This window comes from Raphanus sativus, unplaced genomic scaffold, assembly GCF_000801105.2.
Source record: "Raphanus sativus cultivar WK10039 unplaced genomic scaffold, ASM80110v3 Scaffold0083, whole genome shotgun sequence".
Taxonomy (NCBI): domain Eukaryota; kingdom Viridiplantae; phylum Streptophyta; class Magnoliopsida; order Brassicales; family Brassicaceae; genus Raphanus; species Raphanus sativus.
This window is the reverse complement of record NW_026615405.1, coordinates 33,155-53,601: the sequence shown is the minus strand read 5'-3', so window position 1 is coordinate 53,601 and position 20,447 is coordinate 33,155. Positions and strand designations below refer to the sequence as shown.

General features: G+C 38.8%; 3 protein-coding genes and 1 pseudogene across 3 annotated transcripts; 2 read left to right on the top strand and 2 right to left on the bottom strand.

The window, feature by feature from the left end:
* The first annotated feature begins 699 nt into the window (after positions 1-699).
* Positions 700-2,823, top strand: LOC130501033 (probable glutamate dehydrogenase 3). Its single transcript, XM_056995931.1, has 9 exons — positions 700-973; positions 1,046-1,159; positions 1,227-1,448; positions 1,541-1,615; positions 1,685-1,801; positions 1,885-2,135; positions 2,203-2,278; positions 2,353-2,439; positions 2,512-2,823. The coding sequence occupies exons 1-9, from the start codon at positions 866-868 to the stop codon at positions 2,695-2,697; spliced, it is 1,236 nt and encodes a 411-aa protein (XP_056851911.1). The 5' UTR covers positions 700-865; the 3' UTR covers positions 2,698-2,823.
* Positions 2,824-4,035: 1,212 nt separating this feature from the next.
* On the bottom strand, positions 4,036-5,270 carry LOC130501041 (putative H/ACA ribonucleoprotein complex subunit 1-like protein 1). The gene is made up of 4 exons (XM_056995937.1): positions 5,020-5,270; positions 4,720-4,868; positions 4,507-4,622; positions 4,036-4,392 (listed from the first exon to the last, which is right to left on the bottom strand). The coding sequence occupies exons 1-4, from the start codon at positions 5,198-5,200 to the stop codon at positions 4,212-4,214; spliced, it is 627 nt and encodes a 208-aa protein (XP_056851917.1). The 5' UTR covers positions 5,201-5,270; the 3' UTR covers positions 4,036-4,211.
* A 541-nt stretch (positions 5,271-5,811) lies between these two features.
* On the bottom strand, positions 5,812-10,621 carry LOC108813726 (casein kinase 1-like protein HD16). The gene is made up of 17 exons (XM_018586366.2): positions 10,352-10,621; positions 9,566-10,030; positions 9,225-9,350; positions 9,068-9,141; positions 8,903-8,972; positions 8,767-8,822; positions 8,619-8,690; positions 8,422-8,516; positions 8,214-8,280; positions 7,996-8,125; positions 7,682-7,900; positions 7,459-7,589; positions 7,093-7,267; positions 6,929-7,019; positions 6,666-6,823; positions 6,383-6,571; positions 5,812-6,300 (listed from the first exon to the last, which is right to left on the bottom strand). Exons 2-17 carry the CDS (start codon positions 9,965-9,967, stop codon positions 6,241-6,243), a joined length of 2,115 nt encoding a protein of 704 aa, XP_018441868.2. The 5' UTR covers positions 9,968-10,030; positions 10,352-10,621; the 3' UTR covers positions 5,812-6,240.
* A 3,168-nt stretch (positions 10,622-13,789) lies between these two features.
* LOC130501035 (disease resistance protein TAO1-like) lies at positions 13,790-17,878 on the top strand (annotated as a pseudogene).
* Positions 17,879-20,447: the final 2,569 nt, after the last annotated feature.

Sequence of the window (20,447 nt, the reverse complement as noted above, 5' to 3'; positions counted from 1 at the left end):
AGATTCTTTGACGGTGGAATCTTGTAATTATTTATGTTTCTTGATTTGTTGGATCCTCTCGTGTCCTCCTCTAATTCTCTAAAAGATTCTGATTCGAGTATTTAAAAAGAATATATATGCGAAAATATATACAATAAAGAGTGAATATTATCTCTATGTAAGAAGTGTATACGTTTTTATGCCACTAACTCACTAAGTGTATACGGTTGTTTTGTCACTACTCACAAAAGTGTATACGCTATATAAATGTAGGGACTAATAGAATAGAATAAGTTAATAACACGTAAAGATCTCATGACATGCAAGATTCATTGCAAATAGAATATCACCAATATGTAAATGATTGCAAGAAATATATAACTGAAGCAAAAATATGATGTATTATCGTGACAAATTAATCTCTTACAGTATGATCTTTAACAAATAAAAGTCTTGCAATGTAACAATAAAGTTTATGCACCAAAAGAAAAAAGTTTATGCACAAGTAGAATTTTTCTTGTCTAATTCATGCAATTTCTTAAAACGATTACATTTTTCTGTATCTTAATGTGAAAAGCTTTACCAAACAAAGACATATATACTACTATATAACCACTCAAAATCAGGATCAATTATGGGTATCATATTATTTGATTATTCATTTTCCTTATATAAACTCACATTTATTTGCCACCAAAAGAAATATCATTTATAGGTTTCTTCTTCTAATTTATAAAGCACCCAAACACATATACACATATAAACACAATATGTGTATACGTCTCTCTCTATACATATAAACGCACTTGCAATATCAAGAATCACATTTTCCAATAGCTTTCTTATCAAAGTCTCTCACAGAATAAACCCAAAAATTAAGAACACCATGAATGCTTTGGCAGCAACCAACAGAAACTTCAAGCTAGCTTCTAGGCTGCTTGGTTTGGACTCAAAGCTTGAGAAAAGTCTTCTCATTCCCTTCAGAGAAATCAAGGTACGTATGTTCTCTGTTTTCTAACCGATCCGGTTAAAGATCACTAAACCGGTATATAACTAATTGTTGCAGGTGGAATGTACCATACCGAAAGACGATGGAACTCTTGCATCATTCATTGGATTCAGAGTTCAACATGACAACGCAAGAGGTCCAATGAAAGGTGGCATCAGATATCATCCAGAGGTTTGCTTCCATATAGAAAGCAGATTTAATTTTTGTGTAAACTAAACCGGATTTTGGTAATTTATAGGTAGAACCGGATGAAGTAAACGCGTTGGCTCAACTTATGACATGGAAAACCGCAGTGGCTAAGATACCTTATGGTGGAGCCAAAGGAGGTATTGGTTGTGATCCGAGCGAGCTAAGCATCTCAGAGCTTGAACGTTTGACTCGAGTTTTCACACAGAAGATCCATGATCTCATTGGGATTCATACCGATGTTCCAGCTCCTGATATGGGAACCGGTCCTCAGGTTTTGTAAACATCATCTTCAAAATATTGTACTTCCACTGGAGTTCTTATGTGTTGTTGTTGTTGTCTGAACTATAACCATGCCTTTTTAAGACAATGGCGTGGATGCTTGATGAATACTCAAAGTTCCATGGACACTCTCCTGCTGTTGTGACAGGAAAACCCATTGTAAGTGACTGTTCTATTCGATATTTAGGTCAAATGAAATATGATTATTGAGGATGATGTTTTGAGCAGGATCTTGGTGGATCTCTTGGGAGAGATGCTGCTACAGGAAGAGGAGTGTTGTTTGCAACAGAAGCTTTACTCAATGAACATGGAAAGAGCATATCTGGACAACGATTCGTCATCCAGGTATCAAAAGATGAGAAGTTTTCAGTTTCTTTTAGAAGTTGCTTGTGTATCAAGACACTCACGCATACTCTCTCTGTTTTTAGGGTTTTGGAAATGTAGGTTCTTGGGCGGCTAAGTTGATAAATGAAAAAGGTGGGAAGATTGTGGCTGTGAGCGACGTCACAGGAGCAATCAAGAACAAGAATGGTATCGATATCTCTGGTTTGCTCGAGCACACTGAAGAAAACAGAGGAATCAAAGGGTTTGATGGTGCTGATTCTATTGATTCTGATTCGGTTCTAGTTGAAGATTGTGATATCCTGATCCCTGCAGCTCTAGGAGGCGTCATCAACAGGTCCTTTTTAGTTTCTTGCTAAGCAAGTTAACCTTTTCTCTTAACTCTCGAGTATGGTTGTGTGTAGGGATAATGCAAATGAGATTAAAGCAAAATTCATCATAGAAGGTGCTAATCACCCAACTGATCCCGAGGCTGACGAGGTTAGAAAGTCTGATTCTTCTTCTACTTCTCAAACTTGGGTGTAAAAAAGACTCAGTACTATCCTTCTATGCAGATATTGAAGAAGAAAGGTGTTGTGATCCTCCCAGATATATACGCAAACTCCGGAGGAGTTACAGTAAGTTACTTCGAGTGGGTTCAGGTACGACACTCTAACGCACAATTTAAGACCTAACTCACTCCAAAGACTGATTTGTATGTGTACTGTGTGCAGAACATACAAGGATTCATGTGGGAAGAGGAAAGGGTGAACAAGGAGCTACAAAACTACATGACTCGCGGCTTCAAGGATTTGAAAGACATGTGCAAGACACACTCTTGTGATCTCCGTATGGGAGCTTTCACCCTCGGTGTCAACCGTGTCGCTCGAGCTACCGTTATCAGAGGTTGGGGATCTTGAAATACTCATGCAACTTCGATAACAATAACTCATATAATCCCTTCTGTTTTATGCAAGTTCATTCACAATAATAAAATTGCAATGTAATCTTTCAATTTTTCTATCAATAGAAGTTAACTGAAGCAATTTTTCTACTCCATTGATTAAACCAAAGTTGATAATGTGGGAAAACAAAGTCTCATTGATAACATTGCAAATAGAATATCACCAATTTGTAAAATGATTGCAAGAAATATATAATAAAAGGAAAAATATGATGTATTATGCCCTTTTACAAAAAAAAAAAAGATGCATTATCGTGACACATTAATCTCTTACAGTATGATCTTTACAAATAGAAATCTTACAATGTAACAATAACGTTTATGCACGAAGTACAATTTTCCTGGTCTGGTTCATGCTCATGAAAGAATGTGCGATTTCTAACTTAACTTTACTAAACAAAGACATACTACTAAAACCACTCAAAATCAAGATCAATTATGTCCGTATCATATTATTTGATTATTCGTTTTCCTTATACAAACTCTCATTTTTTTTTGCCACCAAAATAATATCATTTGTATAGCTTTCTTCTTCCAATTCACGAAGCACTCAAACACACACACACACACACACACATAACAAAGTGTGTGCGTATCTCTCTCTCTCTATATATAAACGCTTTGGCTCAACTCATGACATGGAAAACCGCAGTGGCTAAGATACCATATAGATATAGTGGAGCCAAAAGAGGCATTGGTTGGTTGTGACCCGAGCGAGCTAAGCATCTCATGCTAGAACGTTCGACTCGAGTTTTCACACAGAAGATCCATGATCTTATTGGGATTCATACTGATGTTCCAGCTCCTGATATGGGAAACGGTCCTCAGGTTTTATTAACATGATTTTAATCTTGTACTTCTGCAGAAGTTCTTATGTGTTGTTGTTGTCTGAACTATAATCATGACTTTTTAAGACAATGGCATGAATTCTTGATGAATATTCGAAATTTCACTGTCACTCTTTTGCTGTTGTGACCGGAAACCCCATTGGCGGTTCTAGTCAAGATTTAGGCTGGTTCGGTTTATATGATGCTTAACCATTCTAAAACCGGTTCAGTTTTATCTGGTTTACTCGAGCATACGGAAGAATACAGAGGAATTAAAGGGTTTGATGGTGCTCTGATTCTATTGATTCTGATTCGACTCTAGTTGAAGATTGTGATATCCTGATCCCTGCAGCTCTAAGAAGTGTCATCAACAGTTCTTTTTAGTTACTTGCAAGATAAGTTAACCTTTTTCTCTCGAACTTCATTTGAAAACGCTGGAGCATGGTTGTGTGTAGGGAAAATGTAAATGAGATCAAAGCAAAGTTCATTATTGAAGGTGTTAATCATCAATCTGATCCTAATTGAGATAGATTCTTTACTCTCCTTCTCAAACTCAGTATTATAATGTGGGAAAACAGTCTCATTTGAAAGCATTAAGGGTCCAAGTTGGATAAATAAAACATAAAGTAAGAGGAGAATGAAACTAGAATCTTCCTCCTCTGCCTCTGAAGCCTCCACGACCACCACCTCGTGAGGGAAATCCTCTACCGCGTCCTGGAGGACCTCTACCTCTGAAACCTCCTCCTCCTCTTGAAGGACCTCCTCTGCCTCTCGAGAATCCTCCACGACCACCACGGCCACCACGGCCACCAGCTGATTGACCCCTAAAAGAACAAAGGCATACCACACAGTCAATGGAACAACTCTCAGCTAGAATGTTACATGGAAACTATGCTAACTGCTGAAGTTAACTAAGGTTTTAATGAGTTGCAACTTACTTAGGCTGAGGAAGGAACCTAGCGAGGGGCAAAAGCTTTGCAGGGTCGATGAAGAACTTGTCTCCAGGAGCATACGAGGTGGCTACAATACCTTCCATCATTTTGATAGAAAACAACTGAAGAGTGAAACAAAACAAAAAACATAAATCATCTCCCAAGCCCTCTAGTTTAGTTGAACACAAAATAGATAGATAAAGAGAGAGAAAGCTTTACAGATTCATTGATTGCGCCAAAGATCTCATCAACTTTGCCAATCTGAGTCTTGTTCTGGAGGTAGATAGGAGCATTGAAATAAGGAATCTTCTCCTGACAGAGTTTGGTCACAGCATCTCCCTCACAGGCATGAACGAAAGTTGCAACCTCTGTTTAAACCAAATCAAAGTAACTAACTTTCAAAGTCCTATACAACAACAGGACTATCGATCACTGATGAATCAGCTCATTGCTCATTTCAAATGTCAAAAGTAGTTAAAGTCTCAAACTTTCATGCAGAACTCAAGCATAGAAACTAACCCACGACTTCTTCAGGAGGCCCTTCGTCTCTAAACCCGCCAAAGCGACCGCCTCCGCGTCCGCCGCCACCGAAACGTCCACCGCCGCCACCGAATCGTCCTCCTCCTCCACCGAATCTACCGCCGCCGCCGTCTCTTCCTCCTCTTCCCCTGAACCCGCCTCCTCCCATTGGTGGTCTCATTTTCTCTCTCTCTCTCTCTCTCTCTCTCTCACTACTTCAGTGGAGGTGTTTAGGGTTTAAGTGAGCGACGGCGCAAAAATGGTGAAGAAGGTGGGTATTTATGGTTTTTCGGTAAGTCCTCGACCGGACTCGGTTTAGTTGACCAATAAATTTAACAATAACCGATCTGGTTTAACTCCGTGTCTTTCACCAAGCACACCAAGTGTTCGATAAAATAACTTAACTGAGCAGTTTTAGCTTTTTCCGTTGCATGGGTGTTGTCATTAGTGGCCTTTTGTATAAAATATTGTTGGCCTCAAAGACATAAGCAGTCTAAATTACAACAACCAAAACAAGTTGCTAAATTTAACAACACGAACACTAACCATTACCTATCTCCTTGTCTGAAAGACAGTTCTTCACCGAATGCGTTTCCCTCGCAATTCAAACTAAAACTGTTTTGCACGTGTTCTATAACAGTTTTTACATTCATTTCTAACTACTTTATAATTAATTTACCATAATAATACACTCTTTATTGAATTCAGAGAGGAACACAAGCTTCACCTTGTTAGGCTTCTAGAGAAGTGTTACCAAAAGAGATCTCAGCTTTGTAATGAACACAAAAGATGTAAATGATAAAAGGGTTTATATTTGTATTACTGAATGATATCGTTTACACAGTGAGTAATAAGGGTCTCTCTCTCTAACTCCCACATGAACATAATGATCAAACAATTGAGAACCCTCACTCTACTTAAGTCAATACACCCTCACGACTCACACACACAATCTTCGTGATCCCAACATCCCATGTGCTCTGCTCAGATCCCTATTCTTGCAACTTCATTATTCTCTGAAGAAGATTGCCCTCCAAGTACCAACACTCGTGGGCCAAAATATGTACAAGACTCCTCTAGCATTCTCGGCGCTCATGCGTCGTCGCGGCCCTTACGTTTGTAGTGATAGATTATATGAGGATGACACTCCTCGTATGTAATAGAAGATCATCCCTAAAACCTAGAGCGAGAGGTTGAGAAAGTAACACTCTGTGTTTTTATTCAGCAAACGGTCCGACCATAGCATATTGATGCAAGGTACAGATTTTTCGTCCATTTTTCCTGAAACCAAAAGTAAAAGACTCATGTCAGTGTGTACATAGAACAAAACCACTGGAGAAGCAGTTATGGCTAAAGAACAAACCTTAACATGGGTGCTTGGGAAAGCAGAAGTTCTGAGAGTCTCTTGGGTTTCATCGGTTATCTTTCGTTTGGGTATACTCAATATGAGAGCTGCTTGATCTGCTGTTGCAGCCATTGATGTTATCCTGAATCCACTCTCCCACCTTCGGTGGATTCCTTCACTTGGGTACAAAAAGTCAAGCTCCACCACCTTACACACCACGGAGGAGACATCATTAATACATTATATATACTACTGGCCCAGAAATAAATAAAAAATTTAGAAATGTTTAAGTGACTGGAACCTGTTCGGAATAGCCTGAGTTTCTGGACATTACTACACCCCAACGACTCCCAGCAGTGGTCATGGAGGTTACATGAAACCCTTCTTTCCACTTTTTGTTTATCCATTTGAATGGGAATGAGTCGCTGATTTTGTAAGATTGCTGGGTATAAGGAGTTCCTATCATTATCACACCAAGTAGAATAAGTAATTCATCAAGTAGAATAAGTAAAACAGCTTTCATGTCCCCTAAGTATCAGTAAGACATCAGGCATGAATACCAACCTTTCGACATAACGACCAATGAGCTACCGTTATTAGCACCAGCTATGGAACTGATATAGAAGTTCTTTTCCCATTGTTCCATGATCCAATCCTGTAAAGAATCAAGAAACAAATAGTGAGGTGATGGAGTCTGACATATAGACTGCTTCAGCTGAATAATGTACCTTGTGCAAGAAGACTGCGGACAATTCATAAACTTGAGAGCTAAACCCAGTCCCAGCATCCATGATGAGGGCCCAGAGATTAGCTGCTGATGCTACACAGCTTATGTAAAGGCCATCCTCGTTACCTTTCTCTACATGCTTCTGCACCCTTGTTTCTCCAACATTGTAATGATATCTACAAAGACCAACCAAAGGACTTGACTGGTTACCCAAAAGAAAGCCATGAAATATACCAAAAGAAACCAAAATAATTTTACTTTTTATCTTTGCCAAATAGATAATAAGTAAAACAATAAATGCAAAGCCTCCAACTATATGTTATGCTAGAGGGAGTCAAGAGAAGATACTCGAATGTGTAGTACTTACCTCTGTTTCATAGGACGACGCGCATTATAGACTGAAATCCACTGGGTAGCAGGACTGCCGATTCTGATTTTCTTCTTCGGCTGTTCATCCTCTTCCAAATTAATAGGCAATCTTCCTCGTTTTTGGCCAACCTATTCATACAAAAGCAAGAAATCAGCACTTGATAAAAGCATAAATGGTAAAAAAAATAACCATATGAACCCAAAGACAACCAGTCAACCACCTTAAGAGCCCCATCAATTTTAATTGGTCTAGATATAGCACATGGCTCGATAAGAGAATCAAATATCGAGATGAGCTTGGCGTAGTTGGGCTCCTCGTCAAACTTCATATTGGTAACTGCCTCGAGAAACAGCTTAAATGGGGGAGGACAGAAACAGCACATCAATTCAGGAGAGGTTGACATCTTTTTCTTGCAAACAAGAAAGCTTTTGTTGTCACCCTGCGTACAAAGACACCATATATCATTTGACTAGAACTGGAACTTCAAAAAGGTTTTAGATTGTGAATAGAGAGAGAGAGAGTTAGAAAACTGACCTGGTACCCTTGCCATGGTAACCTTCCCCGCATCAGAAATATCAATGTATAAGCCAATGACTCCAAATCATCCCTCCGGCTTCCAGTACGACCAAGATGTGCATGACAACTTGCATACCTTATCGTTCCCCTGCATATGAAGTAATATACATATCAAAATGTATGCTATGTTTATAACATAAAAAATAGAAAAGATAGCATGCACCAATCAACAATACCTGAATACATCTGGTCTTTGATCATATTCAACATGCTGGCCTGAGTGCGAATCTTTCCATCTTGATGCTGAAATAAAAGATGATATATGTTAAATAACGATTACAAATATTTCAGAAAAAAACTTTGCAGAGACAAAAGAGGTATAAAAATCAGTTGAAAGAAAAACCAACATGTCAGGATGCTTGTAAAAATGTCAGCGAAACTCACCCAGACCAAGATCGATAAGGTATAGTTTCTTCTCATCTGCTGTTCCAGGCTGACCAAGTAAAAAGTTCTCTGGTTTCACATCTCCATGCACAAACCTTGTTTGATGTAGGGATTGAACATGGAATGAGAGTTAGCTCAATGATAAAGAAATTTGGCTGTAAATGTAAATCTTTTTCTTCGAAATAGATGGCACTAACCCCTTCATGTGCAGTTTCTCAAGAATAGATATCGCCTCCACTGCAATGCACGCTACCATGTTTGGTGACATCCTACCACATATCATGATAAATTTAGAATTATCTGCATGAGCACGGCTGATATGAAAATTCTGATAAAAGTGCTTACGATTGAGCCAAAGAGTTCCAAACATCCCAGAGACTAGGGCCGAGCATGTCCATGACCTGAAAAAATTATAGATGTTTCTTCATAAAAGATACCTTATTACTCTCAAAGTGTAGCCAGGCTCATACTAAACGCTTACCAGGATGTAAAAATCTCCTTGACGACCTTTATAATGTACAGCAGGAATTCCATAACAGCTATTGAGAGTACTTTGCAGCAGAAAATAAAAAAGAAAGAAAAGATAAGTATTGACAAATAATCAGAAGAGAAACTAGTAATGAAATTTAGAGCATGAAAGACTTACTTGTACACTTGCCACTCGTAAGGTGGGCCAAAATTACATCCTTTACTATTTCGGTGTTCAAGTTTCAGAGCTACCTGAAAAGGATAACATTTTTTTCAAAAAAACTCACATTTTTGGTCTAACTCCCATGATTTTCAGCAGGATTTTTGTGCTATACCTCGATTGCATCTGCTCTAATCCTATCGCTACCACCACTCACCCTTCTGCCAACATACACTTGACCGAAGCCACCCTTACCGAGTTTCCTCTCCGTCTTATAAACAGGAGAATTTCCAACTTGTACCTATACAAAAAAAAAAATCATAGTGAATCTCTCTCGGATGAAAATGAAAAGCGGAAACAATGCATTAAACAGTTAGCATAGCTTGCAAACCACATATCAACAAATGATGGCCTTAAAAAATAATAAGATGAACTCCAAAACATATCCTAGAACTTTGCATAAATGTATCCTTGCAGAACTTCAGTTACAGATGTCATAAGATTAACAGAAGTTACCCTTTCAGGGACTGGACCTATGCTGGAATCATCTTCCGTGCCTGCTACTTTCTCTGGGCTACCACCTTCCGCAGCAATATCCTGATCAGCTAACCCTTCAACTCGATTCAAAGCAGGTTCAACAACCCCTAAAGCACCAGCAGCCGGACGAACCTCACAAGGTTCTGGCTCCAACTCCCTCAACCTGACACCCCTGCCCCTACCGGCAGCAGTCGGTCTTGGAGGCACAGCCGCTTTAGCTAAACCACCATTCCCCCTCCCTCCACCACCACCACCACCACCACCTCTTCTCCTCGTTGCAGCCTGAGGAGGAGGAAGTGCGATATTCTCACCTTGCTCAACTACCTGAGGCTGATCTTCAAGGCGTCTCGATCTCCTAGCTCCACTTCTTAACTCTGGCATTTCTTAGTCCATTCAAGAATGTAAAAACAATTTTCTTTTGTCCGTCACCTCTTTAGTTCACACCTATGTCATAAAAAAACAGGAGAGTAAGGTTTAGTGTAAATAATCCACAAATAAAATGCTGATACTGATGTAAAGAGAATGATGAAAGTAACTGATAAAGTGATCTCTAGCTAAATTAGATCTCTTACAATGAATGATAACAATAAGCTCAATGACATATTCGAGAAAAGCTAGCTGTTAACCATTCTTCACTATCATTGATAACAATTAAGCTCAATCATCACCCCAAAGTCACAATCTTTCGCATATTCAAACAAAATGTACTAAGAAATCAAATATCAGAGGAATCGAATCGAATCGAAAATGACGAAGAGTAATTACCAGAAGATCGATTTCTAGAGAGTACTTCAGTGATAACAATGATCGGACGATCAGAACGTTCAGATCTCGAGTTCCAAAAATGAGTAACGGATTGAGCTCCTTTCTCAATCCTGAAATGACGATTACAATGTGAAGAAAAGCTTCTCAGCTGTGGAGTAAGAGACGGAGATGTAGAGAGAGGAACCTAGAGAGAGAGGTTCTTGCGGCTTGATTTAGGTTTAATAATGAAGAAGAAGAAGACGATGAAGATGAACAGATTGCAATTTTTGGAAAAATAGATTTTCAATTTTTCTTTCTCTTGGGGAGTGGAGTAATTACTAATTAATTTTGTGAATTTTCTCTATTTTTAATTTATTTTCTTTTTAAATCGTTTTGCAACGTTAACTTTTTTTCGTATATATTATATGCTTTGTGAGTGTCCTGGTATACACTTTGATTGGCTGATATTTCTATCAATTTGTACCATGCAGGCATGCATCATGAAAAGTCAATGACTTTTCTTTTTTTTGCTAAGATGAAGTCAATGACTTGGTAGTATCATAGATTGGTTAACATATTTATCGAGTGATTTATATATGAGATGTATATATCACAGCCGTAGAGCTTCGTAAAATTCAGATGTTGCTGTTTGCACTCGATTAGTTCTAAGCTCTTTGGCTAAATAACTCATCCCGACCATTTGAGTAAACCATGAATGGAGGTACGTATGCAGAAAAGAGACCGTAGCGAATCTATAAAATGTTTTTGCCGGGGGCCAAAGTTAAATATCAAAGCATTATTTAATAAATCTACTGAGGCATATGTTCAAAAAAAAAAAAAAAGAAGTGAATCCATGGTTTTTTTTTTGAAACACATGCATATATTAATTAGACCAAATAGTTAGGTGAGTGCCATTACAACAATTGCATCTGCCAAGGCAGTTTTTGCAAGATTATCAGCAGCCATATTCCTCAAACGCGGAATCCACTTAAAGGAGAGAAAAATAAAAGAACCTAAGCAAGAGTGGATGTCTGCCACAATGCTATAGAGCTCCGACATTGGTGAAACATTGTTCACCGCTTGGATGAGTTGTAGTGAGTCCGATTCACAGCAAACGCTGAGTATCTCCATCCGCCTGCATTGAAACACCGCCTCCCGAAGCGCTAGGCCTTCTGCGAGGAGGGGGGATCTAACGGAAGTCTCCGTTGAGGAAAAATCTCTGGTTCTGTCGAGATGGGATATTGTCCAGCCGAGTCCAGCTGTCTTCGTATCTTCCTTCCAGGCGGCGTCCGATCGGATGCTTGCGCAGTTCAAGGGAAGCGGTGGCGTAGGTTTTGTGAATCTGGGTAGAGGTTTTGGTTTCTGTTGGCAAGCTTCCCACTCTTTAGCAGCGACAATGGCCTTTGATCTTGTTTCAGTCGCAGAGATCTCTCTGTTTTCAAAACAGAGTATGTTCCTGGAGATCCAGAGTTGCCATAAGATCCAAGGTGCTAAGCAGCCCTTCGAGATTCCAATAGGTGGGAGACATGACCTGTAGCACAAACCTTCCCAGATAACTTCTAAATCTATCAATCCTCTAAACTCAACCGGTGGGGAGACAGGAACTTCGTCCCAAACCTGTCTCGCGAAGTCACAATCAAAGAAGAGATGATTTATAGATTCAGGGTTACCACATCGTTTACACTTTCCATCCGTGTTGATATGGCGATGTAGGAGTTGCTCCCCCACTGGTAAGGCTCCATGGAGACTCTTCCATATAAACAATTTTAGCTTTGGCGAGATGGGAAGTTTCCAGACGCACTTTTTCCAATTAACTTCAGGCATCGGGATTGCTAGTTGAGCAGCGTCTGGCAGTTTGAAGTTCATTGCTGCTGCATATCCTGTCTTCACAGAGTACTCCCCGGTTGGCGTTCCTAGCCAGATTCGTTTGTCCGTTGCTCCACTCAGGCTAGGCCTTATTGCCAGTATCTGTTCAGCTTCATCTGGGAGGATAGACATGATAATCTCCTGGTTCCAAGTCTTGGTCTCTGGGTGTATCAAGTCGGCTACTACGCAGTTGAGAGAGCACAGCGGGGGAGGACCCATTGGGCGCAGCTGTGTATCAGGAGATAGCCAAGCTTCACTCCAGATGTTAATACTCTCGCCGTTTCCCACTGCCCATCCCATATTACTCTTAAGGAGATCCCTTCCAGTGAGTATTCCCCGCCATCCATGGGAGATCGAGTTAGTGGCTTCACACGTTAGGAACTCGTCATGAGTGCAATATTTGCCAATCAGAACTCTGCTGAGTAGGCTGTTTGGGCAGTTAAGGATTCTCCATCCAAGCTTTGCTAGGTAAGCATCATTAAAGCTTTCAACATCTTTGAATTCTAATCCTCCTTGTTCCTTTGTTTTAATCATTTTTGACCAAGCCACCCAAGATATCTTCCTCTTACCATCACGGGCGTCCCATAGGAATCGGGTCAAGACAGATTGAATCCGCTTGCACAGTGATACCGGAAGCTTGAAGCAGGACATTGCATAGGAGGGAATGGGGGAAAGCACACTCTTGAGCATTATCGTCCTTCCGGCAGTGGATAAGTGTCTGTTGGCCCAACTCATTGCTTTCTGTTTGATCCTGTCAACAATGGATGAGAAGATGTCCCGTTTACGTCTGCCGAACTGTTCCGGGAGGCCGAGATACTTGCCGACACCTCCTTCTTTTTCAATTCCTAGAAGTGAATCCATGGTTTATCTAGCTGTTATCAAGAAGAAAAGGAGAAATAAAAATGCAAGGGGAGACTGGTACTTCCCAAAAAAAGAAGCTCGGGTTAAGTGAATGGAATTTGGACCTACTTATAAGATGAGAAGTATAACATATGGTTGAAGTGGGATGCAAAATTTAGGTTCCTTTAAATCATTCATACAACATTTTCATTTGTATGAAATAGAGAGGTATCTATATATAGATATGGCTTTGAATGATAGGCTAGTAGAAGTAATAAACGACAACTTTGCAATGCATTTTGTGCGGATGGAACATGACACTGATAGTTTTGGTGAACCAGAATAGTTCATGGAGTGCATCACATATGTCAAAAGATGGAGTAATTAGCATTAACAAACGATGATTGTGCTTTTTATGCAGTTTAATTATGTGTTGTGGCCTTGTTGTAGGTGCTTATCTGGTCATACTCGGAGTACCTTCTTGAAGGGAAATTTTAAACCGGACTGATCAAATTGATTAAAAGGGAAGTTTCATTACAAATCACAGGAAATTTCCAAGAACTTCGGTTTATAAAACTTACAAGAATGGTGGAACCTACATGATAGCTTTCTCTGTTATTCACGTATTCTTTTTGAAAGAAATGTCAAATTTATTCAACTCAAAAAAAGGTTTTTCTACAAACTAAAGCATCTTTAGTCTAATATGTGATAAAATTCGAACAATATCAGTCAATAACGTATTTTCTAGGAAAAGATAACTTTATTTCCATTTAAGCTTAGTCAATAACGTCTAACATTTTCTCATTAGATATACAAAACCTCTTTGTAAATCGTTGCTCTCTATCTCGTAAAATCTCTGTGATCTTTATATCTTCTCTCCAGCGTAGTAAAGGATTTTTACCTTCTCCTTGTGGCAGTTGCTTCAACCATGTTTACGCTTTTGTGTAATAGATTCTTTTCTATTGTTTATGTAAAGTTCAGAGTTCAAAAAAAACAAAAAATTGCTTCTTCTTCTTCTTCATCATCTCCACCATCTCTCCAGTCGTCTTTGCCTATACACGATGTCTTCCCGAGCTTCCACGGAGCAGATGTCCGTAAATCCTTTCTCAGTCATTTTCTCAAGGAGTTTGGGAGCAAAGGAATCAACCTGTTCATTGATAACAAGATCCATAGAGGAGAGTTTATCGGCCCTGAGCTCAAGAAGGCAATTCAAGAATCAAGAATTGCGATTGTGTTGCTCTCGAAAAGATACGCTTCTTCGTCTTGGTGTCTTGACGAGTTAGTGGAGATTATGAAGTGTAAGGAAGAATTAGGTCAAACAGTGATGCCCGTTTTCTATGAAGTTGATCCAAGTGATGTCAACAAGCAGGCCGGTGAGTTTTGGAAAGTTCTTAAGAAAACTTGTAAAGGTAAACCAAATGAGGTTATTAGAAAATGGAGTCAAGCTCTAGCAAAAGTGGCCACACTTGCTGGTTACAATTCAATGAACTGGTTCGTCCTCTTGTTCATAATCTTTCCAAACACAAATCAAACTATCTTTGAACAATTTAATTGACTTTGATATATTTGAATATGTTGTATAAGGGATAATGATGCAAAAATGATCGACGATGTTGCCACTGATGTTGCAAACAAGTTGTTTAACTCCACGCCGTCAAGAGATTTCGACGAATTCATTGGGATGGAAGCTCATATGAACAAGATTTCACGGGTTTTACGCACAGATTTGGATGAAGTGAGGATGATAGGGATTTGGGGTCCGGCTGGAATTGGCAAGACCACCATAGCTAGGTGTCTGTTCAATCAACTATCCCATACTTTTCAATACCGTGTCTTTCTGATGAATGTCAAAGCAGGTTTGTTCAGACGACTACAACGTGAAGTTGCACTTGCAGCAAAAGCTTTTGTCTCAACTAATCAACGAGAAAGAGGAGGATTTGAAGATTTCTCACTTGGGAGTTGCACGAGAAAGGCTGAATGACAAGAAAGTTCTTGTTGTTCTTGATGATGTTGATCGGTTAGTACAACTAGAAGCCATGGCCAAAGAAACTAGGTGGTTTGGTAATGGAAGTCGAATTATCATTACAACGCAAGATCGAAAGATTCTGAAGGCACATGGGATCACACATATTTACAAGGTTGATTTTCCATCAACTTGTGAGGTTATTCAAATGTTTTGTATGTATGCATTTGGTCAAAAGTCCCCTGAAGATGGTTTTGAGAAGCTTGTATTGGAAGTTACAAGACTCGCGGGTAGACTCCCTTTGGGACTAAGGGTTATGGGATCATATTTTCGTGGAATTCCAAAGGAGGAGTGGGAAAATGCACTACCAGAGCTAAGGATGTGCCTTGATGGTGAAATTGAGAGCATTTTGATGTTCGGTTATAACGCATTATCTCATGAAAATAAAGATTTGTTTCTTCATATTGCCTGCTTTTTCAACCTAGGAGAGATAGAGAAAGTGGTAGAGCATCTTTCAAAGAGATTTTCTGATGTGAGGCAACGGCTTAACGTCTTAGCTGAGAAGTCTCTCATATCTTTGGAAAGTGAACGTGTGAGTATGCATGATCTGCTAGTCCAGCTGGGTAGAGATATTGTCCGCAAACAGTCCACAGAACCTGGACAACGCCAGTTTTTGGTCGATAACAGAGAAATTTGTGAAGTACTTGCTGATGATGCAGCGGTAAGTTTTGCTATTAGTGTTATATTGCTCGTTACAAACTGAGTCTGTTTGATAACTAGCTACAATCATCTCTACCTTATTTTTGGTTCTGTTTTCAGGGTAGTAGAAGTGTTATTGGCATAAACTTCTATGGAGACAAAATAAATGTGAGTGAGAGAGCCTTTGAAGGGATGTCTAATCTCCAGTTCTTAAGATTCAGAGTGATGCGTGATGGTGGAGGAGATACATTTATGCTATTTGGTGGACAAAGCTGTATATCTCGTAAACTTAGATTACTAGAATGGAGATATTTTCCGATGACATGTTTGGATTGTATTCCCAACCCAGAGCTCCTCGTGGAACTATTCATGTCTGGCAGCAAACTTGAGAAGCTGTGGGAAGGAACTAAAGTAAGTTGTTATCATTTTTGTTGATCAAATTTTTACAGTTATATAACTTGAAAATCTAGACTAATAGCATGTAACAAATGCGTTCTTGTTGATATTTTCTGTCAGCCGCTTAGCAATCTCAAGTGGGTGGATTTGAGTGATTCAAAAAACTTGAAGGATGTTTCTAGTCTCTCAAACTGCCACTAGTATACAGGAATTAGATCTCACAGGATGTTCAAGTTTAGTGGAGCTTCCCTCTTCTATTGGGAACGCCATTCATCTCAAGAAGTTGCATCTCGGTGAATGTTCAAGTTTGGTAGAGCTCCCTTCTTCTATTGGGAATGCCATTCATCTCGAAAAGTTGGATCTCACTGGATGTTCAAGGTTGGTAGAGCTTCCTTCCTCTATTGGGAATGCAACTGATCTCGAGTTTCTGTCTCTTCGTGGTTGTTCAAGTTTGGTGGAACTCCCCTCATGTTTTGGTAATATAAGAAACCTGGAGGAATTGGATTTAAGTAATTGCTCAAGTTTAGTGAGAGTCCCTTCCTCTATCGGAAACGCCACTAGTCTTCAGCGTTTGAAGTTTAGCAGATGCTCAAGTCTTTTGGAACTTCCTGCTTCTATTGGAAACCTCCATAAGCTATACTCTTTGATTTTGAAAGAATGTTGCAAGCTGGAGGTTCTTCCTGTCAACATCACTGATTGCTCCTTGATGAAAAGTTCTCCTGAGATCTCAATAAACATCAAATCTATGTATCTCAGTGGAACTGCGATTAAACAAGTGCCTTCATCTATCAGGCTGTGGCCTCGTCTAGATGAACTGTCTTGTATATATGACGTGCATCTGTCATACTACGAGAACTTCAAGGAGTTCCCTCACGTTCTTGACATCCTGACAGGTCTGTTCATGAGCAACACAGAAATACAAGAGAGTTCTTCTTGGGTCAAGAGAATCTCTCGTCTTCGTCAACTTGTAGTCAAGGGATGCAAGGAGCTTTCGTCACTCCCACAGCTTCCAAGTTCATTATCAGAGCTAGACGAAGAAGATTGTGAGTCTCTGGAGAGAGTAGATTTCTCCTTTTTTAATCAAAAGATTGCTCTCAACTTCGCCAACTGCTTCAAACTGAATAAAGAAGCGAGAGATGTCATCATCCAGACATCGACTAATTATGTAACGATGTTACCAGGTAAAGAAATTCCTAACTACTTCAACTATCAAGCTAGTGGAGGTTCCCTAGTAATGAAGTTGAACGAGAGGCCTTCTCGTTCACCAATGATATGTAAGGCTTGCATATTGCTGGTTAGTAAAGATGAGGTTGAAGCTGCTAAAGGTCAAAGGGTGTATGTACATCATCGGATCAAACAGAATAGCCTCGATGTCCCCTGCAATCGAAGTGAACTCGTTCTGTTTCTTCCTTTAACGGAACATCTGTACATCTTTGAATTCGAAGCAGACGTGACTTCAGACGAGCTTTGCTTTGAGTTTGAGGTGGAACGTGACGAGTTTTTGGTCGACTGTGACAAATGGATGATAAAAGAATGTGGAGTGCATTACCTTAATACCAGTTGATGAGTTGAGATATGTAAGTTGTGTTTTTTTGTGTGTATCAATCATCCTGTTTTGGTGGGTTATGAGCAGTTACTTTGAGTTTCCTGGTTAGGATATGGTTTAGAATCATTGACAATGACCATTATGGTTAAGGTTTTAGGATAAACGGATCTATCTTATACTCAAATGATTCTATATGTATAATGTATCTCTAAGTTGTGTATTATACCCTGTTTTAAGATATGGTTTAGAAACATTGAGTATGATCATTTCAGTTAAGTTGTTAGGATAACCACCAGAACTACGGTGAAACAGTTGGCTTATCTATCACTACATAAAGTTATGGAGTATTGCTACACCAAGAATTTGGGAGTGATTGTCATATGTTAGTAAAACAAACGTAATATCATGAACAAAAGATAGCACAAACAACAAGCAAAACCATCATAACCAAACAACAATAACAAAAGAGAAATAACGACAGCTGGTCAAATCATATTTTAGAGCTTCAGATGTAGCTATGGTTTTCAGCATACCATCAAGAACAAGATGAATCAAATGCCTTTCTCTATCGTTGTATATAGTTATGGAACTGTGACAAAGATTACTGTTTAATGCTACTTCAAGAATTTAGTGAAACAAATCAAACATCTTCCATTCAGCAACATGAACAAAAGGTAGCAAAAACAAACAACAACCAAAAACCAAAAGCATCCTCTAATCACCCAGTATCACTGTTAGTTTCTATGTGGTTAGATAATAATTACGAAGCTGTAACAATGGTGGTGCAAGGGATCACTGCTTAACTACAGTTTCCGAGTGAGATTACTGTGATAAGACCAAATCTAATGGCTCTGAAACAAGAGTTTGGTGATATACAACACAAAGATTCTTGAGCTGAAGAGGCAATAAGTGGCTCTGAAAGAACAGATACGCCAGATGGAGCCATGTGCAAGAGATCGTGGCATAGAGCTTGAAAATGTCAGAGTCTGAGTTTAAAGCAACTTCATGGTAAGCTGTGAAAAGCAAAACTCTGATGAGCTATTTTGTTAAAATGATTGGTTAGTGATTATTGGTTAGCCGTTGGTACAAGCTATTAAAGGAGCAAAGTAGTTAACCATATTCTTTGTCTAATAACTTAGTAATCTACTTTTTACCATCTCTCTTAGCTTCAGTATTTGTTTCTGTGGATCTCAGGGGAGAAGCCTAAGTAAGAAGGAACAAGAGTGCAAGGAAGATGTAGATCAAGAGCAGAGTCCAGTGTCGTTTCTCGGTTTTTTTAGCACAAACAAGATGTTGTGCCATGTGAACCTAAATGGTCTTGAGCAGGATCATCAAAAATGAAGCTAGCTAACTATTTATTAAACCTAAAGCTTTTGTTATTTAATCTAGTCTTGACATAGTTAGTTTAGTATCATTGACTTTTAGTTATAAAATGTTAACCATGTTTGTTCTAAACGTGAATGGATAGAGTCACAAGACTCACAACACTAGCTTGCACAAAGCACAATTGTCTGGAAATCACAAATCATGATTATTTTTCTACTGAAACTTATTGTAGCAACTATAAGAAATATTATGCCTAAGAAGAATAGCAAAGAGACCATTAACCTGTTAGCTGAAGTTTTGCCAATTGATTGCATTTTGCATGGAAGCTTCATGCCTTCATCGGACATCTCGAAAAGGAGAAATAAAAATGAAAGGGGAGGTGGATGTTGGTACTTTCCAAAAAAAGAAGCTCGGGTTAAGTGAATGGAATTTGGATCTAATTATAAGATGAGAAGTATAAAATATGGATGATGTGAGATGCAAAATTTAGGTTCCTTTAAACCATTCATACAACATTTTCATTTGTATGAAACAGAGAGGTGTCTGTAGTTATGGCTTTGAATTATAGGCTAGAATAAAGTAAAAACGACCACTTTACAATGCATTTTGTGCGGATGGAACATGACACTGATAGTTTTGGTGAATCAAATAGTTCATGGAGTGCATCACATATGTAAAAAGATGGAGTAATTAGCATTAACAAACGGGGATCGTGCTTTTTATGCAGTTTCATTCTGCGTTATGACCTTGTTGTAGGTGCTTATTTGGTCATATGCTGAGTGTCTCGCTTGATGAAGCCGAAAATGAGAGAATAAGGATTTGGTCGTCAAGCTTCAGAGACTCGTGTCAAGGTTAACTGTGTGTCTCTCGAAGGTTTGAATGAAAGTCACATTATTACCATTTTGCTAGCTAGAGGACCGACCTCACAAACAATCACAATGATATTAAATTTATACATAAGAATATTTTATACTACGAGTATCAAACTGCTAATTGCTATATAGTTTTTAGCTGTAAACTTTTGTTTTTCATTGGCATGATCACACCAGCTATTAGAAATAGATTTCTTTTACTTTCTCAAATTCAAACACCACTTACAGTTGTAACTTGTGTATACGTTATACAAGCCATCCGCAGTAATAGTACATCCTAAACAAATGGAATTCATGATAATTGCTCTTAACCAAAAGTCTTAGAGGTGTCGGATTTAAGCAAAACATGAGGGGCATCCATAAGGTAGTGTGTTTTGTTTTAAGGAAAAATCATAATCATAACAACTAATTGATAAATTTTATCAAAAAACAACTGATAGAGAAACTAGCGTTCTAAAAGTCACTAGGCACTGGTTAAACACTTTATATTAGATTGATTGATTAGGTGGATATTTAGACCATTTTGTTTTTTCGTTTTAAAATATAGTTTGGAATAGAAAAACTTAATCTAATCTCATGCGTACTTCATAGAAAAGGATTTATTCCACA